Genomic DNA, 23,259 nt, shown 5'->3' with positions numbered 1-23,259 from the left:
ACACACAGCAGCGCAGACAGACTTTATTAGTGATATCAGTACAGCAGAGGTGCCCACAGGACAGGGGAGAGGGGAACCATGCCAAGACCAGTCCCCTCCTGCCCTGCTGGGCCTTTGAGGGTGGGGCCTGGCTTGGACCAGTTCCTCCTGCTCCACCTCAAACACTGGGGATGGAGAGCCCAGGGCTGGCCTTGCTTCTGGCCCCTCATGTCATCAGTTCAGTGTAATGACTTCTGTGAAGGAATTCAATTTCTCCCAGCTCCTAGGTAGGGAACCCCAGCTACTGAGGAGGGGCAGCCTGGGGGACGTGAGGCCTAGGAACAGTACCCAGGGCCCCTAACCCTTGAGTTCCCTGGGGCCCAACACAAGCAGGTGGAGGAAGGATGGGATTTCTTCATGGGGTCTGGGATCCTAGACGTTTGGGCTTGAGGGAACCCCACAATGACTGAACACCCCTGCGGACAGTCCACCCTACACGTCTGGCAACTGACTCCGCAGGGGGTGCTGGGAGGCAGGAGGTGGAGGTCTGGGAACGAGCATCCAGACACTTCTGGTAGCGGAGCTGCAGAGAAGCAAAGGGGCAGTCATTCTCCATCTCAGCCCCTTAAGGTCACACGGCTATCCCACTCCCCTCCCTACTTACCATGCATGCAGCCTGCACAGCCTCGGAGAGGCTGGCAGCATTGGGCTCGCACCAAAACATGTGGCAGCAGAAGGAGGCTGGGCCAGCAGCCATGATGAATGCAAAGGTGTGCACATCTCTGCCCACAGCCAGGAAGGACAGGAACCGCACCCGGCACTCCCCCAGCACTGCCTCTGTCTGCAGGGAAGGCACCCAGTTAGAAAGGAACACCCCAGCCCTATCCCACTGAAGCACACCCTTCTGACAGCCAGTTCTCCCCGACTCGATGCCCCTCCATGGCAAAGCTCAGTCACACTTGCTCCTACCCCCGCCCTTTACCTGCTGGTGTAAGATGGTGAGTGTGGCGGGGGCCACACTGACGTGACTTGGGGTCCACTGTTCACGGCTACTGGAGGACAGAACTGACTCCAGGGCCCCATTAATCACATCTACCCCTGGAAGACACAGACACAAACATGACAGCTCTGCCTGTCAAACTCGGGCTGGCTGCATTCCCATCTCGGCAGCCTGTGGCCTGAGGATGCTGCTGTCTAGGTACTCCTCCTGGGCACTCTCCTCCTTGACCTCAGTGACTCCCGACCCTTGCTCTTTTCCAGTGTCTACTTTAGTATTCATGACCACCATCCTAGGTCTCATCTGGGAAGCCTTCTCCAGGGCATGGAAAAGATACTCTTTTGGTGGGGTTTTGTTTTTGTTGTTTTTTAAGATATGTTTTGTGTATGTTTGTGTGTGTATCCCCAGTTGTCTTGGAACTTGCTGGTCCTGAACTCACAGAGATTCACCTGCCTCTGCTCTGGAATGCTGGGATCAAAGGTGAGCACCACCATACCTGATTTCAGAGATAACTCTTATAACTTTGTCTTGTATAACAGTGTCTTGTAACTGAGGAAGCCCTCTTTCTACTGCGGATTACGGTCATTTCAAGGACAGAGACCAAATGTGCAGGATTCTGTTTCTCAGTCTGACACGGTTTATTTGCTGAATAACAAATAATTGTTATTGTGTTTCAGATACACAGGAATGGCATCTGAAATGCTACACTAAGGCAGCAGGGGCACATGCATGGAAATGGGAAGTCTAATAAGGCAGGAGTGCACAGGAGGATGACAACACAGGAAGGAGCAGATGGGCAGAGTCACGCTGCAAGTCGCCAAAGCAAGGCAGAATGGTGTGATGTCTATGACATTTAAACTGAAGCGATGGGAAATTTCAAAGTTCATGGGGGTGGAAGAATCACCGAAGTCAAATGAAAGAACAAGCGGATGATCTTGGGGTGGTGGTGTGGGAGAATTGTCTGTATTCTGTCAATCATGTATTTTAATAAAACGTTGATTGGCCAGGCAGGAAGTATAGGTGGGTCAACCAGATAGGAAGTGGAGGCAGGGCAATGAGAATAGGAGAAGGCTAGGGAGGAGGAAACTTCCTCAGCCACTCCTGCGCAGACCACCCAAGAGGCAACATGTAAGTTGCCCAGCTGGAAAAGGTACTGAGCCATTATGGCTAACATAGATAATGGTAATGGATTAATATAAGTTACAAGGACTAATAAGAAGCCTGACCTAATGGGCCAATCAGCTTTATAACTTATAGAGATCTCTGTGTGGTTGATTTTCTCTGGGACTTGCCGGCTGTGGGGTACCGGGCGGGAACAGAAACCCCCAACAAGCCGGCCTTCATATTACAGGGTGGAGCCTGGCTTCTGAGTCTGTGGTGGCTTGAGGGAGGTGATCGAGAAAAGGCAGCTGGCTGAGTGTGGTGGTATACACCTTTAATTCCAGCTCTTGTGAGGCAGAGGCAGGTGGATCACTGAGTTCAAGGCCTGCCTGGGCTACAAAGAGAGTTCCAAGACAATGAAGACTACACAGGGAAACCCTGTCTTGGAAAAAAGAAAAAGGGGGGGAAAGGAGGGAAGGAGGGAAGAAGGGAGGAAGGGAGGAAGGGAGGAAGGAAGGGTAGCTGAATTTCATAGGTCAGGGTTAAAAATCTGCACTCCTATTCCCTTATCCTGCTCATCTCTCCCCTACAGTGGCTGTCACTTTCAGATACACCGCGCAGTGTGCACCTCTTTGATTGTCTCTCCTCACTGGAGTGTAATCCACTCGAATGCCAGAGCATGCTCAGTGCTGTTCGACGATTTATGCTGAGATTAGAACGATGCCTGGCACAAGTAAGGAATACAAGACTAACCTACTGGATAGATGGGTGAACCCTGTAGCCTCAGGGAGGACACTGTTTGAAAGGCGGAGGGGATAAAGAGGGAGCACAGGGCTGGCAAGATAAATCAACAGACTTGCCACACAGCCTGATGACCTGAGTTTAGTCCCCAGAACACACGTAAAGGTGGAAGGAGAGAACTGACTTCTCAAGGTTGTCCTCAGACTTCTATAGGTGAACACACACACGCACACATGCATGCATTCATGTTTTTACAGGAGGGTACAGATAAAAGGAGGAAGAAACCTAAGAACCTACTGGTCCAAAAGCCCTGTCTTTGAAAGGACAGACCCATGGAAGTGACAGGGTAGCCAAGGACTGCTTTGGCATTGTGAGGTCCTGTGTACAGCGTCAAATGAAACGGAACAGTAATGAGTGGGGGCTGATAACTGGAAGAGCCAAGGGGGGTTAGAAGTAGTGGGTAAGAAGAAGGAAATCAAAGCCAAGCAAGTCCCCAGGTCCGCTACCCGTTTCTGTTCTCTGAGAACCTGTTTCCACCTCCAGCTCCAATCCTGTTCGTTATTCCTTCATTCCTTCTTTCTTCCCTACTTTGGTTTCTTTTGGAAGGAGGGTCTTACTACGCAGCCCAAACTAGCCTCAAACTCACAATCCTCTTTTCTCTGCCTCTCGAGCTGGGACTGCAGACATGCACCAGGATGGGACTGCAGACATGCACCAGGATGGGCTGCAGACATGCACTAGGATGGGCTGCAGATATGCACCAGGATGGGCTGCAGACATGCACCAGGATGGGCTGCAGACATGCACCAGGATGTACCACGACGGCCACCATTCCTTGAAGTCCTCTCTGTCTCCTCCCACCTCTTTCCTGTTGTCACTGTCCTGTCAGTGTCCTGCCAGTGTCATCTCCCTCCACGCAGACATTAACTACTGGAAGACTACAAAGGCGGCCTAACCTATTTTCCCTTTCCCTCTGCGCTGCCCATACTTAGGACTGACTGTCTCTAAAACCTAATGATGCCCAAACTTCTATCTCAAGTCCAGATCTCTGCTCTCAGCTATGGACAAGACCGATGAACCTAGCTGCCAACCTGATTCCCACTTAGTTTGTCCAAGGGAAGGTTGGAATTTGGCATATCTAAAACTGAACTCACAATCCCCATACCTAAACTAACCTCTGCCAGTATCTGTTACTTTTAGTTGCTATCCAGTTAGCACTCAGCTATCAAGTCAATGCCAACTACTCCTTAATGACGCCTTTAAGTCATCCGGAATGCCTCTGTCTCTCACCCTCCTGATGGTCACCAACGCCTCCTGACTTACACTCCTTTCCAGCCCCACTGTTGTCTAAGACACTCTCAATACCAACTGCCATGAACGTCAAGATTCTCCTGCATTCCCTACATCTTCCATCTGTTCAACATCTTTCTTCGTGGTACAACTAAAACAAGCCTTACTATATCCAAATCTGTCCAAGACTCTCCTGAAACTTGTACGGTTTGGGTACGTGTCAAGTGTTCCCCCCAAAGGCCCATGTGTTAAAGCCTCGATCCCCAGTCCATGGTGTGACTGGAAGCTCTGGAACCTTGAAGAGACAGGAACAGCAGGAGGTCAGTCCCTGAAGGGGACTGCAGAACTTTGGCTTCTTCTTCTTTAGTTCCCAGGGTGTGAAGGGAGTAGCTCTGCTGTGCCAAGGGCTCCTGTATGATGTGACATTGTCACAGACAAAGCCAGGTCATGAGCCAAATAAACTGTTTCTCTTTAGAAGTTGATTACCTCAGGTGTTTTTATATAGTAATGGAAACTGACCAATGCACATGGCTCCCTGTAGCTCTTATCTTGAAGAAAATATTAGTATCCTCAACTAGGGGTCTCTCAGTTTGACCACTGCACAGCACTCAACATAGGCCTGTACAACCATCTCTTAGTGCTTCCCAAGTTCCAGTGTCCCCTGCTCTGGACCCTCACACAGTGTCCACTCAGCTGAACATAAGCTTCCCCTGACCTGGCCTGCCTTCATCTAACTTTAACACATTTACTGCTGAAATTCATATTTCTCAGCTCACAGGACACTGTCACGAGAAGACTGTTTTCTTTTCTTCCTTTTTTGCAGGAGTGAGGTAGGTCGAGGAGACAAGGTCTTTCTCTGTAGCCCTGGCTGGCCAGGTACGCATTATATAGCTCACCACACTTGTGGAAATCCTGTTTCAGCTTCCCAAGTACTGGGATTACAGATGTCACTAGACCTGGCTTCATAGGAAGTGTTTTCTGGTCCCCTAAATCAAATGAAGGCCTTTGGTTACACCTTGCTACTTCCTTTCCATAAAGGACTTAATTTACCATGATATTTGTTTGATTGGTTCCTGATTACTGTACTATAAGCTCCCATAAATGCCATGGAAGCTCAGCTGTGGCCATTTTTCCCAGTGCCCAACACAGGGCCTGATACAGGGTTTCAAAGGCAATTGTTAAGTTAATGAACAAACAAATGGCAGGTTCTGTGAAAGCATGGTCTCGTCTCATTCATTATCAGCAAACAGGTATTACTGTAACTGTTACACGTAGGACTATCAAGAATTAATGAGGGTTGGAAGTTTAACTCAGTGGTAGAATACTCGCTTGTACGCCTGAGGATTTGGGTTTGATCCCCACCACCTTACACACACAATTAAATCAAATACTTCTTAAAAAGCCTTTATGTTTTTACAATACTGAAACCTGCGCCAATTATGCTTACTGCTTCCTTCTCTTGATGCTCACGGCTCATATTAAGACTGTTATACTGAACCCAGTGCCAGGCTAAGGCACTCAAATACCCACCTCCCAAGCCCATCAAAGCTTTCCCATGGGATGGGGGTTCAGGGGAGAAACTTTCCCAATGAGCCTAGCTCAGCACTCGTCACGTGATAGCTGTTCACCGAAACATGCTCACTGGAGCTGCAGGCAGGACACAGGGCAAGGCTGGGACAGAGCTATAGGGAGACGGGGTGAATTCTGAAAGGCAGGGGTCTGCCTGCCACACATGACAAGGTCCAAGAAAAGCAGCCCCAGGAAGTACAGGGTGGGGACAGAGCTCTAGGACTGAGGGGTGGCCCCTGAGGAAGAGTGCACACATACCGACAGGTTTAGCAACAGGTACATTCCCGAGGTAATAGACTTGGAACTTCTGTACCAGCTCATTCTTGGGTGCTGGGAATTCCACTGTGGGGAGAAGAAGAGGGTCAACCATTCTAGCCTGCAGCACCAGTGCATAAGCTACGCACTTGCCCAACCAAATCCTCGCCCCCCCACTTCCCCTGCCTCCCTCTACAGAAGCCCCTCTACTTAAGTAAAGTATCTCATCTCCACGTGCTGTGCTGCCCAGGAGCCTGTGCCTCTTCTTGGGTCGCCTCACCGTAACTAACAAAGCTGAGCTGGGCCTTGAAAGGCTGTAGTACTCACCTTGGAAGGGGACATCCACAAGTTTGGAGTGGTCCAGGGAGAGTCCATTTACCAAGCAGCGAGCATTGCGCCGTTCAGACATGATCTGAGGAGTGATGGGGGTAGGGGGGATGGGATCTGTCAGAGTTACATCGCCCTGAAGATCCCATTTAGTTACCCACCAACTCAGCAACCCTGCCCACACCCTTCTAGAGCAAAGGTGACAGCTAGTCCAGGGAGTGGAGGGGCCGTGCCTTGGAGCAGATCTCATGCAGGCTGGTGGCGATGTTCTTGGCGGGTGCCTCACAGCGAAACACGTGGCACTTGAGCATCTGGGTCAGCTTATCACGAGCTACGTAGGCAAAGTCCCTGTTGGGGGAGGGTCACTTCAATGTTTCCTAGAACCACCAAGTACCGAGCCTGGCCCCCATTCCACCCACATCCTCTGTCCATGGCAGCTCCTACAGGGCTTCTGCCCTGGTGTTCTGTAGGTTCTGTCTTAAGGAGACAGATAGGTAAGCATGCTGAGACGGGGGATAATGCCCAGCACAGCAGGTGAGAAGGTACAGGGCACAGTAAGGGGGCTCCAAGCATCAGGTCCAGGCGTGGGAGGGGGCACAGCCAAAGCAGAAGGGCGTCAATACCTCTCTCTGGGTCCGGCAGCACAAGAGAGCCAAAGAAGAGATTAGAGAAGAGGATTCTGACTGCTGGGTGGATGAGCTCCCACCCCCACCCCACAGACTCTTGTGCCCACCTTCCACTGTCCCGCCCGACGCCCCACACACGAATGCTGACGATGGGCTGGGCATGAAGCAGCGCCTGGCTCTGTGGCTCCACCAGTTTTAGTGTCTCATCCTCCAGCTGGAGCAGCAGATCCTTTCCCTGCAAGCCCAGGAGGCGGACTCAGTGGTTCCCCAGCGGGAAGGTGGCAGAGACCCGCCAACTCCAGCTCAAGGGATATGAGCCACCACCGGGGAGGGGCTTGTTTAACTATCAGACCACCCACCTGGGGGCCTTACTCTAATAAAGGTCCCCACGGCCCTTGTCATCCCCGTCACTGTTCGGCAGCCGCCCCTCATGGTGTCAGACTGGGTTACACATCCAGACCATAGGGTACCACTTAAACCAACATCCACTCCAGCAGCCTCACAACCCTCTGCGAGACAAGTCCGATCTCCCACATCTCACAACTCACTGCACACTCCCACAGGACCACCACCTCGCCAGCTCTGGCCCTCACCTCTCCCCAGCCCCCAGACATCGGGTCATGTAGATTGTTTTTGTGGTAGGAGAGCTGACGGATACAATTGTTAACTGCCACACTGCTGCGTCCTGGGGCCAGTTCCTCCTCAGTCATCTCCACCCAGCCTAGAGAGCGCACAGCGAAGCACTGCCAGACACAGAAGAGGGTCAGGGTAGATCTGAGACAGAATTGGACGTGTCCCGGGCAGAGAACAGAGGGGCTCCTTATTTAGAACAGAAAAGGTGGGGGTGCATTCTGAACCAAGATGGAAGCTCCACACACAGGACACGGGCAGAAGAGACACCTGCTCATCCAAGCCTTCAGAGTCCCCAGGAGACCCTTGGGCCAACTGAGTTAAATACTGAAGGTGTCAGAAGACTGCCCAGCTCGGACACAGCCCTGTGATGAGACTGGGAAGAACCCCCCATCTGAGAGCTGGCTGAGACCACAGACACCCTCACAGCACAGCATGGGGGCCTGCTTACAAAATGGGTGTTGGTCTTGAACAAACCTTGATCCCTGGGTTGGCATTTCGTTGGGGCAGCTTCTCCTCCTCTTGGGGCAATGGTTCTGGGCTGGAAGCAGATGAGAACACTTGATGTGGCCCCCCTATTTTTGGAGTTGTCCCAATACCCCTTCCACACAGAACCAGCCTACCTCTAGCCCACTGCGCCTGGTGACTCACCTGAGGCTCTGAGCTGGGAAGGGCAATGTCCCCTCCTCAGGGTCCTTCAGCCCCAAATCCATTGGGGCCTCCTCACTGGGTTCATCCTTTTTCAAAGGAAAAAGGGATCGAGGAATCAGGGCCAAAATGATTCCCTTTTCCAGTCACCCCCACAATGAAGCTGGTCTTTCATTTACCTTCCAAAATTCTCCTTCTTCAAAGCCTTCTTGGTGAGCAAAGCCGGTCCAGGTAAGCTGGAGAAGGGATGGTACAGGGGTGGTAGTGTCACCTCGTCCTAGCAGCACAGCCCCTTCCCTCCCTGGCACGGAACAATAAGCTGCTGAGTCTCACCTGGGATTCCTCTTGTGGGCTGTTCCCCTGTGAAGGCGAGGCCCGGCCTGGGGGCTCCCACTGGGTGGTTCCTGTTGGGATGTGCCAGTAGTAGGTCCCTGAGGTGTCCTGGACCCTCATCCATCCAGCTGGCAGATCGGAATCCGTCTCGAAGGCGTTGGGGTTCCAGAAGGAATCTGCCAGGTAGGAGGCTCAGTGAGGGTCAGCCCACCCAACGAGCAGTCAGTAGATGCCCAGTTCCCTTCCCAAGACCCCATGGCTGAGAAGGAGCCAAGGAAGGGGCAGTATAGTTCCTGCTTGCTTGTTGAGTCACCAGTGGTGAGCATGGCTCAGACCTCCTCCTGGGCCCTGCTGCTGCCCAATGTGGCCACATGGAGGGAAAGAAGAAAGCAAGGAGGAAAGAAGGTAAGAGAAGGAGATTGGGTGGCCCCAGTTCACCTCCTCATACATCATGCATGTGCGTATGTCTGGCTATATAAAGGTGCACACACTGACAGTTCCTATCCATGTGCACGCGGATCCACAATATATGTAAGCCCTACTACACACCTGTGCAGCCATAAATAGTGCACAGCACATAGAAAATTCTGGAAGGTATCACATACAGGTGTACTTGTAAGTTTAGCAGCAAACACAGCAACACCAGTTACATACTCATGTAGAGCTTTATGTGTATATATATACACACATATATTACATACATATATATCACATACATATATATTATATACATACACATATATCAGCCCTACCACAAAGATGTGTACATACCACACCACCAATGCCTCCCAACATATGTGTGAGTACCACACATACAGGTGAGGACACACTCAGACACAATACATTATCAACCCTTGCCACCTCTGTGCAGACACTACACACACAGAGACACCCACACACACAGGCAAATATGTCATGCACACACATACAGACTACATATCTATGCTATACACCCTCCTCTCCTGGATCTAAATCACTCCATCGACTATGTGCCCTCCACCTCTGTTCTCTTTGTCAGCCCCGCCCCACATCACACCCAGCCCCATGCTGCCCCTCACCTGGACTGTTGTCCTGCAGGATGATGGCCAGGAAGAAGTCCTGGGAGAACATGGCGCTTACTCCCTGCCCCTCCTGCTCCACCCTCCCTCCTCACATCCCCTTCCAGCCCAGCCAGCTGGGCTCACAGCCTGGTGCTGGGCTGCAGAGAAAAGCTCATCCCGCCCCCTTCTCACCAGGGCAGAGCGTCTGCCAGGCAAGATCCTCCTCCGCCTGGAGTTCTCAAGGGAGGGGCCAAGACCACCATACTAGGGAACCTCCTTGGGGTGGAGATGGGATGATGAAGAGGGGCTCATGAGACCCCAGCTCCTCCTATTCTACTTTCCTTACCCTGGCTCCCCTCCTCAATCCGGAGTCTCCATCCCATCCTCCAGCAGTGACATCAATGGCACAGTTAAGCCAGTTTTACAAACACCAGGAGACTCAGCCTCTTGGGAATAGCTCAGCCACCTGGGGCCCTGCAGAACCTATAGTGCTCAGCATAAACAGGGTGTGGCTTCCAACCCTCAGGGATCCCTCCCCTATCTAGACCCTATCCAGCACTTTCGACTAAAAGGTGGTCTTTGGGAGCCTGAGCCCTAGCAAGCTTGAGGATTTGGCTTCCCAGCACCACCCCCCTCACCTGCCAGGGCCCAGCTAGGCTGCAGCGTCTCCTCGGCAACCGCAGCAGCACCGGGATGGCTGGGAGCGCCCAGACTGCTGACGTGCTTCCCGTTACCAAGGAAACCAGGAATCCTGACTGGTCCAAGAGGCAGCACTGAGGGACAGGCTGCTGGGTACCAAGACAGAGGGGCTCACAGAGGAGTGGGTGTGGCTATGCCAAGGTGTTTCCACACCTGACATGAGTTAGTCAGACAAGGCGCTCGCCATCCTCAGCCTGCAAATGAGGTAAGTGCGCAGACACCCAGTGAAAAGGGGCTCTTTGTGGTTATCCACCTTCTAGGCAGCCATCACTGTCCCCACCCTCACTATCCCACTCTACTGAGGCTCAGCAAATGTGTGCTTTCCCCCCAGACCCTCCCCCAACTCCCTTCAGGACTTTGTTGCTAAAACCTTCCAGGAACACCAACCCCAAGGGCCCTTGCCCTCCCCAGCCTGCTTCACGGTGGGTCGGGCATTTCTGGAATGTGGGGACCAGTTTACAGTTCCCCTGACTGAGTCGTGCACACCAATCCATCTGCCATCCCTGTCAGCCCGTGCCTTCCTGCTTCAAAGAGCTTCATCCTTCCGATCTGTCCTGGAGGGGGCAGCTCCTCCCGCCTTGACCATCTGGGAGGCCCTTCTGGAGCTTGGCACATCTCTCTCCAAGCACAACCCACCCGGGGCCTTTGCTTCCACACACAAGCATTAATTCCACAACCGTGCACTTTCCTTCAGGCACTCACGTGATCCAGATATCATTATGGCCTCCCTCCCTCCTTCCCTTCATTCATCCATAAATGCCTTAGTGGCTTAGGCAGGCAAACTAGTTTGCTCAGGAGACCATGATTGTGTAGTGCTCCTCCTCCCCTCCCGCATGGGCACATCACTACTACAGTCCAGACAAGCAGCACACTTAATGTGGATTACTGCAGAAGCCTCTCCACTGGCTTCCTTCTGTCTCCACTGCAGACTACAGCCTGAAAGGTTCTTAGGAGACGCCACACTAATCAGGTTCCTCTCCAGTCTAATACTCTTAACTGCTCTCTCATTACCCTCAGGACAGAATCCAAACCCCTCCTTGGGTTTTAGGTGCTATTAAGAGCCCCTAGTTTAGCTCTCCTACCTCCCTCTTAGGTAATTACTATTACTATTACTATTACTATTACTATTACTAGCTATTACTCAGTCCACCTTCAGACAAATGTAAAGGGAGCTCTCACTGCAGACCCATCTTCCCCGCTCCCTCAGGATAGCAGGGTGCCCTCCTTCTGCTCCTCTACCCACCTGCTTATCATCACTGATTATGGCTGTCTATTTCTGTCTCCTCACCAGACACTCAGCACTCACAACTACTGAGAGGGTAAGAACATCTTTGTCCTGTCCGGTCTGTTCTCAGCATTCAGGACAAGGCCTGGCTCAGAGTGTGACTCCAATACAGGTAGGAAATTCATTCATTCATCACCCATTCGCACTACTCACTCAGTTCACACAGCCCATTCATCACCCATTCACACTGCTCACTCAATTCACACAGCCCATTCATCACCCATTCACACTGCTCCCTCAATTCACACAGCCCATTCATCGCCAATTCACACTGCTCACTCAATTCACACAGTTCATTCATTACCCATTCACACTGCTCACTCAATTCACACAGCCCATTCATCACCCATTCACACTATTCACTCAATTCACATAGTCCATTCATTGCCAATTCACACTACTCACTCAATTCACAATCCATTCATCACCCATTCACACAGCCCATTCAATTCACACAGCCCATTCATCACCCATTCACACTGCTCACTCAATTCACACAGTTCATTTAGTCAAAAACTACTTTGCGAAGATCTTAAAATGAGGAAAAAACTTTTGTTCTATCCTACCCCATTTCTACTTAGCAGAAACCCACCATCTGTGACTCTCATAGAAGAAGAAACACATCCAAGAAGGAACAAGCAGTAGCTGGACCCCTCCTACCCTTGGGACTGGCCTAACACCTCTGTGTCCAACAACCCCTAGACTCCAGGAGTCCCCTCTCACTCCTCCATGGCCTGTTGAGATCACTGGTCATGCCCAGCACACCCTTAGTCCTTCTGTATTGCTGCCCTCCCACCACAGAAGATCAAAAATGCTGCCGTCAGTGACAACAACCAGACCTCTATTTGGCCAGCGACTCCTGCCCAGGGTAGCAGGGAAAACCAACTGTAATCAGCAGTGAGGCGAGCCTCAAAGAGACACATATGACCTGGACAGCACTTCTGAAAAGCCAGAATTAGTTACTGACATTTAGAATTTAGGAAGTTTACATTGGAATCTAACTTTCAGTGTGTAGATCTTTTCTCTAAACTCAATCCAACAAGTAAGTAGCTTGAGTAAAATGAAAGATGCTTCCTTTACAGAGGACGGAGACATTGGCCACCAAAAACCACTAACAGCACACAAGGAGAAACAATTAGACCTTACCTTTGGTAAGGTACCACCTATGAAGTGCCCTCCTTGCAAAACAAACAAAACAAAACAAAACAAAAAGCCACCAAACCAAAATCTGACTAAGGCTCTAGAACTATCTACTAGTTTACACAAAATCCAGAGGAAGAATATGTTCAAAACTATTTGGAGAAAGATGCTTAAAAAGTTCAGATCATGGAAAACTCAAGACAGAAAACATACTGTGTGTGCAATCAACAGAAAAATAAAACAAAAGTTTACACACGTTCAGGAAACTTCAAAGTCAGGCATTGTGGCTCACGCTATAATCCCAGCACCCAGGAGAGGCAAGAGCATCATTACTAGCTGGAAGCCAACCTGATCTATATAGAGAGTTGTTAGTTCTAGGTATCTAGGATTATAAGATGAGTCCCTAACCAAAACAAATAAATAAACAAATAAACAAAATAAAAGAAAGGGGAAAGGAAAGAAGAGCCAGTAAGATGACTCTTCAGGTAACAGCGTTGGCTGTCCAGCCCGATGACCTGAGTTCAATTCCCTAAACCCACATGTTAGTCTTTATTTTGTTTTTTGGTTTTGTCTTTTGTTTTTTTGTTTTGTTTTGTTTTGAAACAGGGTTTCTTTGTGTAACAGTCCTGGCTGTCCTGAAACTCACTTTGTAGACCAGATTGGCCTCAAACTCACAGAGATCCGCCTGCCTCTGCCTACCACGTCTGGAATTAAAGTTGTGCGTCACCATTGCCCAGCAAAACCCACATGCTGGAAAGAGAGAACCAACTCCTGAAAGTTGTTCTCTGACTTCCATATGCATGAGCATGCATTTAAAACAAAACATAAAAACATAACCATTGTGAGGCTATTTGGATATCAATTCATATAATTCTCATCTTTTCAGAAGGCAAGTGGGACAATTACCAGACAACTGGGAGTGTGCGAACAACAAGTAATCATTTGATAGTATGAGTTCCCTTCCAAAACACACAGATAAATATAAGCAAAACCAGGCTGGGTATATAGTATGGTGTGGTTCATGGCTACAATCCCTGCACACTCAGGGAGAGACAAGGACCCAGCAAACCTAGGGACAGCTGAGGTTACAGAGCGAGACTCTCTGAACGGAAAAGAATTAAACACACACACACACTAACCTAGACTGAGGCTCAGCAGTGAATAAAGCATTGATACAGTAAGACTAACTAAGCATTGATGATTATTAACATGGGTGATGAATAGGTCAGGCTGCTCTCTCTACTTCTATATGTGCTTGAGAACAGTCAGGCTTTTCAAAGAGAGAAGAGAAGGAGCTCAGGTGTCTGTAATGATCTCTCATGCCAGCATCCATTCAGTAGGGTACAGACACTGTTAGCACCTTGAGAAGCCAAAGTCAGAGTCTGTCTCTGCATCTGTCCTTCCAGGAATGGAACCTAGGTTGAGGATGCTAAGCAAGCGACTGACCATTAACTTACGCCACCCCCGACTGAAGCTTTTCTTATATTCCCACCCTCAGACCTTTTGGGCTGTAGTTACAGCCACAGTAGGGAAATCTCTACTCTGTATAACATTAGCAAATACAGAGTCCCAACTTTATTAAATGGGCCACATTTAGCGATCAATCTTTGTTCTCAAATACCTAGCTCCCCAGAAGGAAGCACAAGTTTACTCTTTGTCCCCTAACTTTTAGCCAATATTTCATTCCTGAAATGGCACCCTGGCAACGGCCAGCAAGGCACTCTGCACAGGGCATGTGGTTCATAAGCAGAAACTAACCTCCCAGTTTGCAGAGGTGGAAAGCGGGAGTAGACATGACTATCCCAAGTCCACCTTAGTGCCGTGCTGTGCACAGAGCTCACTCAGGTCTGGACTCAGAGCTGCTTTAGCTTCTAGCTCTGTTACGATCCAGGACTATCTGTGACCCTCAGGAAGCTATTACACTTGTCGGGGCCTTTTTCCTCATCATTTGTAATATGGACATAGAAAGAGTATCTAAGTACCACAATGCTGACCAGAGGGTCGGTTTCTTAGTAAGTGCTTATGAAAGCAGCTAGTCTACACATCAACCATGACAGCCCACACAATGAACAGACCCACCCTTCACGGCATGCACGGCAGACAGACCTATGGCCAAGCACCCTCTGACTGAGGCAGCAAGCTCTGCACCTCGTTCTCAGGCTGGCCCTGGCTTCTGCACGACTCCACGCCCTCCCATACTGCCACCTCTAGCTCCACATGGTACCTGTGTCCTCTGGGGAGCCATAGGACGGGCTGCCCTGTGATAAGGTGGCCCAGCTTGAGTCCTCATCACTGGCTACACTGTTCCGCATGCCAAATAGGAGGCTGGCGCTCTTGCTATGTTCCCGGGGGCCATCTGTGAGGGCCTGGGGCCCAGAGGGGACTTCCACACTCTCCAGGGGCTCGGGCAGCCCTGGAGGAGAAGACAAGTCCTCCTCCTCCTCTTCTTCCTCCTCGTCTTCATCATCCTCCTCAGCCTCCCCTGCTGCCTTCTCCTCTCCTTCATCTGGTCCCTGTTCCTGGGTGTTGATGATCAGGCCGGGCCCACAAAGCCCGCGGTTGGCTGCATTGTGAGCTGAGAGCTCCAGCTCAGAGTATAGATGAATCAAGCCTTTGGGACCCAAGGGTGCTGTCTCAGCCTCCTGGCTGGCCTCTGCTGCCAAGGTCAAGGTCACATTTCGGTTCTGGTCTCGATGGGCCGTGGCAGCCCTCCGAAGCTGGTTCTGGCCTTCCTTTAACCACTTGGCGTTGGCGGGGCCTGGCTCAGGCACACCACCCTCCCCCATAGCATTGCGAAGGTCCTTGGGTACCACAGCTGTGGCTTGCAGCTTGGCGTTCAGCAGCTGGTTATGGGCAGCGTGCAGGGGCAGCGGGAGGCTGAGTGCAGGGCCTCCGTGGCTGTTAGCATTAATGGCCGATTGGCTCAGGGATGATGGAACAGACATGGCCTTGGCAGATCCTATGAGACAGGGAGGAGAGATCATGTTAAGTAGTCCTGTTTCTGACCCAGTCTTAGGTTCTGTCTCTCATCTTCTTGTACTCTGCAGGCCAGAACACACCAATCCAGGCCCCACGAGCTATATTCCCATCAGACTGTAGCCCCACCCCCACCACAGGCCAGGCCCAGCTCTGCGCTGTCCTTTTCCCTGGTGTTCTGGGGCAGCACAGCAGTGCCTGCTTTCTCCTCATTACCAAAGGCAGAGTGTCTGCACAATGGCTCTCTGTGCATCCCCACGCCCCACTTGACCAGCCGGGGCTCACTGTGCCAGGGACATAGCCAGCACAGGACAGGCTTGAGTGTTCTGGATACTAGACACTGACTATCCCTTCCCTCCTGCCACGGTGCTATCAGGAGCCCCCTTACTGCCAGCCCCCTAGGCTGTATTATAAATCACTAATACCAGCCATCCCTCAGCCCATTCGACAATAATGAACGGCTAACCAGGACAGATGGGTGTGTAGAGACGGCAGACAATGTCCAGGAGAGCAGGCCGCAGAGGAAGGGCCTTCAGCTCCAGTCATTGGCTATACAGAGCCTAAGTACAGACAGTGTTTGTCTGTGAAATACCTGGCAGTCCTTATAACGCCATGGTCCCCTCAGGAGCCTCCAGCCTTTCAAGTCTTTTTGTGCAAGGATCACTTTATCGGTGAGACCTTCCCTACACATCTATTTTTTTTTAATTGCAGGCTACCTCTCCCCAACTTAGTAACCCCACAGTCTTCCCGGGCATGAACCATCATCTACCACGCCAATTTATCATTTGTGTTTGTTCATTTGTTTTCATTTTTTTTGAGACAGGGGTTTCTCTGTGTAACAGCCCTGGCTGTCCTGAAACTCACTCTGTAGACCAGGCTGGCCTCAACCTCACTGAGATCCACCTGTCTCTGCCTCCCAAGTGCTGGGATTAAAGTGCCTCCTGGCTTGGTCTGTGTTTGTTTACTGACCTCCTGATGGCTAAATTCCATGGTGGTTACTGTTGTTGTTGTTTACAACACAGCATTCCCAGCCTCTAGCGATGTCCTGGCATAGAGCAAGAAGCAGGAGCCTAGCAATCAGCAGTCACTGAGGAAGTGTACAGCCAGCCCTCACACCTCCCCGGACCCCATTCTAGCTTCTCAGAAAAGTCCTTATGCTGTGCTCTGGATCCGTCTCCGCAGTGGCTTCTGGTATCTCAGCCACACTCCTCCAGTCTGCATGCGAAAGGGGACCCCTTGCTTCCGTATCGGCCACTTCTCAGGTGTCTCCCCCACACACACCGACCAGGTTCTAAGTATGACCTACCCTCATGGGTCCCCGGACACCCCCCACAGCCCAATCAACCCTTCTCCCTGTCAGTGACCTGTGCTGGCTCTTCTGTGACCCCTGCCTTCCTTGGAACCCCCACACCAGTTCTTCCTCCTTGATTATCCACTACCCAATTCTCCCACTCTTAATTCTCCCTGCAGCCTACTCTCCCACCCAATAGCTTTACCCGAAGCTCTCTCCTCCTCCTGGACCCTTCCTGGGCCACAGGACCCCACTGCGCACCTCTTCTCCCCCACCTCCATCCTCTCTTGGCCCTCACCTGCCTCGGTCTTCTCTGCTGCCCGTATAGAGTGCAGGTGTTACAGTGACCCTGAGCAAGGCCCCCCATCTCTCCAGGCTTGGCCCAGGACCCAGAGACCGGAGTCCCCGTTTGCATCTCTACCGTTTCTAGCTCCTGAGGATGCAGCACAATGCTAGGAATGTGCATGAAACCAATGAAAAAGGCTTCTGTGCATGTGTGTGCCTCACCTTCACGTTTAACTAACTGTTGGTCTGATCACTGTGGCTCCACCGGGACTGCGAGCAAACTCGTGGTCGCTGGAATCAATGGAGAGGAAAAAATAGGCAGTTCTGTCTCCACCCAGAACCACAGTAATTTTCCAAAAATGGAAACCACATTGTGTCACTCCCTGGGTGACAAAATTAAAGGGCTCACCACTGACTTCAGGATAAGGTCTGAGCTCAGTTTACAGGATACCTGAGAGGCCACTGCAGCCAACTCAGCCCCTCTCTGCCCCCATCCCATCACACCTTATATTCAGCCATATGAAGTACGAGAGGCTCTGGAACACACTAAACAAAAACCCAAGTCTTTGTTTACACTGTTCCCTCAGCCTGGATTCCTCACCTCCTTGTAAGAACCTCTTCTTGTATTTCAAACCCTTGCTCAGCTGCCAGGGCTCCTAAGCAATCTTCCCTGAACTTTCCTCACCTACAAAGGACCATCCCTTCCTGTGTTCCACGGTGCCCGGTGTCACACGCTATCGGAATACATAGCACTCTGTCTCAGTATTACAATATCATCAAGGATAATATGTTGTGTGCCTGCCAGAGTGGCCACTGTATGGAAGGGAAGGATGGATGAATGGGGATAGACACTGGGGAACTAGAAACCTGGAAATGTGGAACTGGCTGGGAACAGATACCAAGAAAGCCTGTACAGCCACCTTAGGCTAAGGTAGGCAAAGGGATCTTAGGGAAGGATCTGGAAAACGATGAAGGCGTCCTAAAAGGCAGGATGAGACAGGAGTCCCGGTCCGGTGAGGCTCAGGTCTGTGTAAAGAGGGAGGAAAAGAACACCCTTAAACCAATGCTGTGGCTTAATGACTGTCCAGTGGCAGCTGAGACCCCATGCCCCTGGACAGCTCATGGGACTTCAGGAAGGATGTGTTCTCTGCAGCAGAGGTGGACAAAGCCATGTTGCTAGGTCAAGCTGAGGCTGACTTTTGTGACACTGGGAAGTGTACCCGCAGAGAGCAGATGGTTTGTGGGTCAGGGAAGAGCCAGGTTGACTTTAAGGCAGTCATGACCTTTGGCTCTGGGGCAAAAGGCGTTGAAGTAAGAAGTGAAAAGTCTGTTGCAAGTGCTGAGACCTAGCTGTCTAGCCTGAGGCAACGTGACCACCACCTTCTTACTTTATGAGAACAAAAAAAAAAAAAAACCTACCTAGTTTCTTCAAGAAAAAACATAATCCAACTCCTTTCTCCTGGGGTCATCCATAGTTGGGGCATCTCAAAGGATAAAAAAGGGCCAACATGGCTCATTAGGTAAGGGAGCTTGCCAAAAAGTCACAAGACCCAAGTTTGATTCCCAGGACCCACATGGTGGAAGGAGAGAATCAGTTCCATAAATCGTCTTCTGGCCTCCATACCTTCATTGTGGTGTATCTACACCCATATCCCCCCACACCTACACACACACACACACAACTGTATCCCCACACACACACCTAGAAATCCCATACACACCTACATCCCCCCACAATAGGACATGGATCCTCCCCAGGAGGAAGTCACACTCTAGGGAGTCACTGTATAGCTCCTTACTGCATAATAGGACACAGACATCTAGAACAATTACTGGCACCTATATGCACCTTCTTCCTTTTTATTTTAATTATGTTTATTTATGTATTTTGTGTGCAGTCACACCCTCACCGCAGCACACATGTAGAGGTCTAAGGACAACTTTCAGGAGTCTGTCTTATTCCTCCACCACACGAGGCCCGAAGAAGGAACTCAGATCACCAGGTCTGGTGGCAAACACTTTCATCTGCTGAGGCCATCTCGCCGGCCCACGAACAAGCACTTTTTATTGACAATGCAGTGGTGGAGGAAGAACAGGACACCACCAGAGCCTGGGACTTCCTGCCTGCGTACCAGTCGGAATTCTCCTGGATCATCCTTCCTCTCCCACTCTCTCTGTCTCCTCTCCAAACTCACAGGAGAAAGGGAAGCCATTTGGGGAATATCCTCAAACATCCAAACTCGATGAATCTGTTCTCCTTTCTCTTTTTGCCTAAACCAAGTGCTGCACCCACTATTTACATTCTCTCAAGGTAAGAACAAAATAGTTCTTGGCCTGACCTTCCCCTGAGCTCCTCAGTGCTCCTTTCTCCCCGGTCTCTATGGCCACCCCTCTCTTCCCTCCTGGCTTTTCTACCCCTGTTTCACTGTCAGTAAGAGAGGTAACAACACCTACTAAGGTCAACAGGGGCTGTGGCATTTAACCAGTGGGTGCCTAGAGGGCATGTGTACTCTCGGGAGAATTTAACCCCGTGAGCCCCCACCCAGTGCTCATTCATGGCTCCCTTGCGCTATATTCCTGGATTTCTCTCCATGCCTATGGGTACTGTTTTCTTGGCCTGTTAGACTTCCTTGCTTGCTCATCTTCCTCTCACCCATTACAGACTGGGTTTCTCAGTTTTACTATACCCCTTCTTCTTCTTCCTTGTCCTGTATTCAGTAGGAGTATTCATTCACGTGCCCAGATTCAGCTGTCACCTATAAAATGATGATTTCCAAATTTCAAGCTCCCTCACCTGAATTCCAGACACGTACAATCAACTCTCTACCCAACAACTCCATCTACCTCTCCCAAAGGTCTCTCAAACTAATACATTCATTCCTGTTTCTCATTCCTATCCCCTTATGTCATTCTCTTTCAGGGGCCATGGATGAAATGACCACCCATTCTGTTATCCAGTATTGGGCAAGCCTAGATACATGTTTCACCCTTGCTGCTTACAGTAAATTCATTCCTAGACAACGACCTCGTTCTGAGAAAAAACTCTGAACTTATCCACTCTGTAGTACCTCCACTATCAACCACAATCTGCGCCAAAGTCAACGACCTTCTGGTCAAAATCCTCAGTGTTGTCTAAATTGTCCTGTTAGGTTGCCCGTGGCCTTCCTCCCAGAGGGGAGGAACTCTTATAATTGACCTCTCCAACCAAAGCAGCTTTCTTTGATTCCTGGAAGGCATCATGGTCTTTGTTCTACATGGTTTCCCTTCAGCCCATTTCTGGGACTTCATTATACCAACTCCCCCTTTATACTCTAGTCAAACTAAGCAATTCCTCAGTGCAACCTTCCCTTGACCCCTTCACTCTGACCCCCAGTCAGTCTAGCCGCTGTTCTTGAGGTCTGTCAAAGCACCGTGCATCTTCCTTCATGTTTATCCTTTCAATGCCATTCTCGTTTGACTCCTGCACAGACCCTCATTTCTCTATGGACAAGAGCCAGCCTATTCTGCTCTTTGATTACATCCTTAGTGCCTTGTAAATATCGGGGGCTCAAATCCTATCTGCTGAATGAATAAACAATCAGACGCATTAAAATGACCATTACGAATCCAATGCTGACAGCAGCTAAGGGGGGGTGTGGGCAATGGGGTGCGATTGGAGCAATTGGGGGCATCTAGAACAAGTTTGACAAGAGTTGGAATCAAGTGAAATTAACAGACCCAGGAATTACTGAAGTAGTGGGCAACACAGAACTGGGTGAAATTCTGTGGAGGAGGGAGGGAGTGTCGCTCAGAAAACCAGTGTGAGCAGAACCTGAACTGAATGGACAACTGCCATTTTGGGGTCTGAAGGAACAGCAGATATGGAAATAAGGTGCAAGGGGAACAAGAGACGTTAAAATTAATTCACCTTGGAGTCTATAGGTTTGAAATTCCTGTTGGATGATGAAAAGGGTGCCAGAGGCCAGTTGGGCATATGTGAGTTTGGATTTCATCAGGGTGGTCTGGGCCAGACAAATAAATCTGGGCAGCTTATGTATTAAATTTAAAGAGCTGGAAATAGAGGAACTGGTAAGGGAGAAAGGACAAAGTGAAAGAACGCAGCTCTGGCCAGAACCCAGGGCCACATATGCAGAGAAGAGAGGAAGAGAGCACCAGAAACTGAGAAGCAGCAGACAGCGCCTAGTAAAGAAACCAGAAAAACCTTCAAGGAGACTGAACTGACACAAACCAGCTGAACGCTCCTCAAAGGTAACAGGCTCTCAGCAATGGGTCCATTGAAGTTACAGGGAGGGCTCCGGTGACCTTGCCTGGAAGCTCGGGTGGATGTCAGAGACAGAATGGAGTGGGTTTTAAAAATGAATGGGAAGTTGAGGGTTCAGAATGCAACAGACAAACAGAACTCAGAAGAGGCTGGGAATAACCTCTGAAATGGAGGGGGGAAACTGCTCTGAAGAGCACTCAGCCACTGCTAGGCCTCTCTCTCGGTCTGACACGAGAACCTCGCTGGCCCCAGGGCACACCCCTCGGTCGCTGAGGACAACAGAATGCAGCTTGACAGATCACGGGCCTGGGACTCTAGACTGGAATCAGACGGCCTGGCTCCTACCCGGCTCCAAGTCCCCTTCCCAGCACTAGACCTCCCCTCCCCCACTCTTCCACCGCCCCTCGCTTTGCTCCCCCCTCCCCCCACCTCAAGGCATCCTGGAGGATCAAGAAGCATATATATGGGGAGAGGGTCTGTGTGAGTATGGAAGTGAACCCTGCGGAGGGTGGTCTGCAGGCCCACGGTAGGAAGGCGGCGCTGGAATGAGGCAGGGGGGATCAGGCCTGGTCCGGGGACCTAGACCCTCCAAGGAAGGGGCTGCAAGGGCTGCAGGCTGCTGGGGCTGGGGATCCCGCTCCCAGGGCTGGGCCGGGGCAGGGTCAGCTCCTACCTGTGCGGCGAGGCCCCAGGCCCAGGTGGCGAAGGTGGCTCAGGCTGCAGGGCTCCCGCTCCGCCGCAGCTTCTCCATCACAACATCCCCCGCCCAGGAGCGCGCAGACCGCGGGGCCGCGCCCCGAGCGGCGGAGTCGCGCACGGGAGGGGGAGGGGCGCCATCTTGGCCGGGGCGGGGCGCACTTGCCTCCGCGAGCTGCACTGGTTGCGGCTGCCCCAGCCGCACCCTGCAGACCCTTGGCCCTCTGCGAGCCCTGCGGACCATGCTTCCAGCTTAGCCCGCGTGACTGCACCCGGCTCCCAGAACTGCTACCCAGCTCTCCCCTTCCATGCCACCAACTCACCTTTCGCGTCCGCGGGGCCCCGGTACTGCACAGACGCCGGGAGACGCTCCGGGAGCTTGGAGCCTGATCCCCACTGGGGCGGTGCTGAGACCGCGGCCGCGCCTCGAGGGCTGGCAACCGGCTGCTCTCTGGCTCTTGTGGCAGCACTCCCTGACGTCCTGGGGATAATAATAGCGCGTATTTATTGACCGCTTGCTCTGTGCCAGGCTCTATGTTCAACCGCTTGCATGCATTCATCCTCAGATCAACACTGTGCAATCCCCACAATTGTTATTCTCGAATTTGAAAGGCAGGTGCTGACATTCTGAAGGATAACGCGACTTGCCCGCAGTCACAGAATTAACTAGACCATAACTGAGATATTTCTTAACACCCTGCTTGTGTCTCTGAACATAAAGCGGTGACACAGTCCCTCACCCCGGCTCCCGTGTAGAAATTCACTAAAGGAAAGTGGAGAATGAGAGTGAAAAATATGAGGAAGAACTGCTGTGTGCTTGCTATATTCCTGTTCGCTCCTGGCCCTGCGTGGGCAGTGAGGTAGGTCTTAGCAGTCATCAGATCGCTGACCCAGATCCCATCAATAATAAAAAGAGGCAGAACCCCTAAGAATATGGTCCCCTGAGCTTTAATCGTGAACTCAGAGCATACTGAACAACTGATTGGAGATGCATCTAACAGTGCCCAAACTAAATTCATTATTTCATCTTGTGTTTGTCTTCTAGGGAATTTTCCAGAAGTGGAAAAGTACATGCACACGCACATGCAAG

General features: G+C 51.0%; 1 protein-coding gene across 2 annotated transcripts; it reads right to left on the bottom strand.

The window, feature by feature from the left end:
- Positions 1-7: 7 nt before the first annotated feature.
- On the bottom strand, positions 8-22,292 carry Apbb1 (amyloid beta precursor protein binding family B member 1). 2 transcript variants are annotated; one of them, XM_048427644.3, is made up of 14 exons: positions 22,147-22,292; positions 14,885-15,619; positions 8,497-8,672; positions 8,343-8,399; positions 8,167-8,252; positions 7,993-8,056; positions 7,479-7,628; positions 6,993-7,120; positions 6,493-6,607; positions 6,260-6,344; positions 5,936-6,019; positions 962-1,077; positions 644-820; positions 8-562 (listed from the first exon to the last, which is right to left on the bottom strand). In XM_048427644.3, the coding sequence occupies exons 2-14, from the start codon at positions 15,603-15,605 to the stop codon at positions 395-397; spliced, it is 2,127 nt and encodes a 708-aa protein (XP_048283601.3). In that variant the 5' UTR covers positions 15,606-15,619; positions 22,147-22,292; the 3' UTR covers positions 8-394. The 2 variants fall into 2 exon arrangements, with proteins under 2 accessions (XP_048283601.3, XP_048283603.3); XM_048427646.3 differs by lacking the exons at positions 14,885-15,619; positions 22,147-22,292 and adding an exon at positions 9,555-9,673.
- Between the last annotated feature and the right edge of the window lie 967 nt (positions 22,293-23,259).

This window comes from Myodes glareolus, chromosome 7 (genome assembly GCF_982192425.1).
Source record: "Myodes glareolus chromosome 7, mMyoGla1.1, whole genome shotgun sequence".
NCBI lineage: Eukaryota > Metazoa > Chordata > Mammalia > Rodentia > Cricetidae > Myodes > Myodes glareolus.
This window is presented reverse-complemented; position numbering and strand designations above follow the sequence as displayed.

What these genes read in the sequence shown, in the direction of transcription:
- Apbb1 (XM_048427644.3), bottom strand. Translation starts at nt 15,605, where the DNA reads ATGTCTGTTCCATCATCCCTGAGCCAATCGGCCATTAATGCTAACAGC. An exon ending in AAGAAGGAGAATTTTGGAAG is followed by an intron (nt 8,253 to 8,342) that starts GTAAATGAAAGA and finishes CCTTTGAAAAAG; the next exon opens with GATGAACCCAGTGAGGAGGC. An exon ending in ACCTGTTGCTAAACCTGTCG is followed by an intron (nt 1,078 to 5,935) that starts GTATGTGTGCAC and finishes TGTGTCTTCCAG; the next exon opens with GGGTAGATGTGATTAATGGG.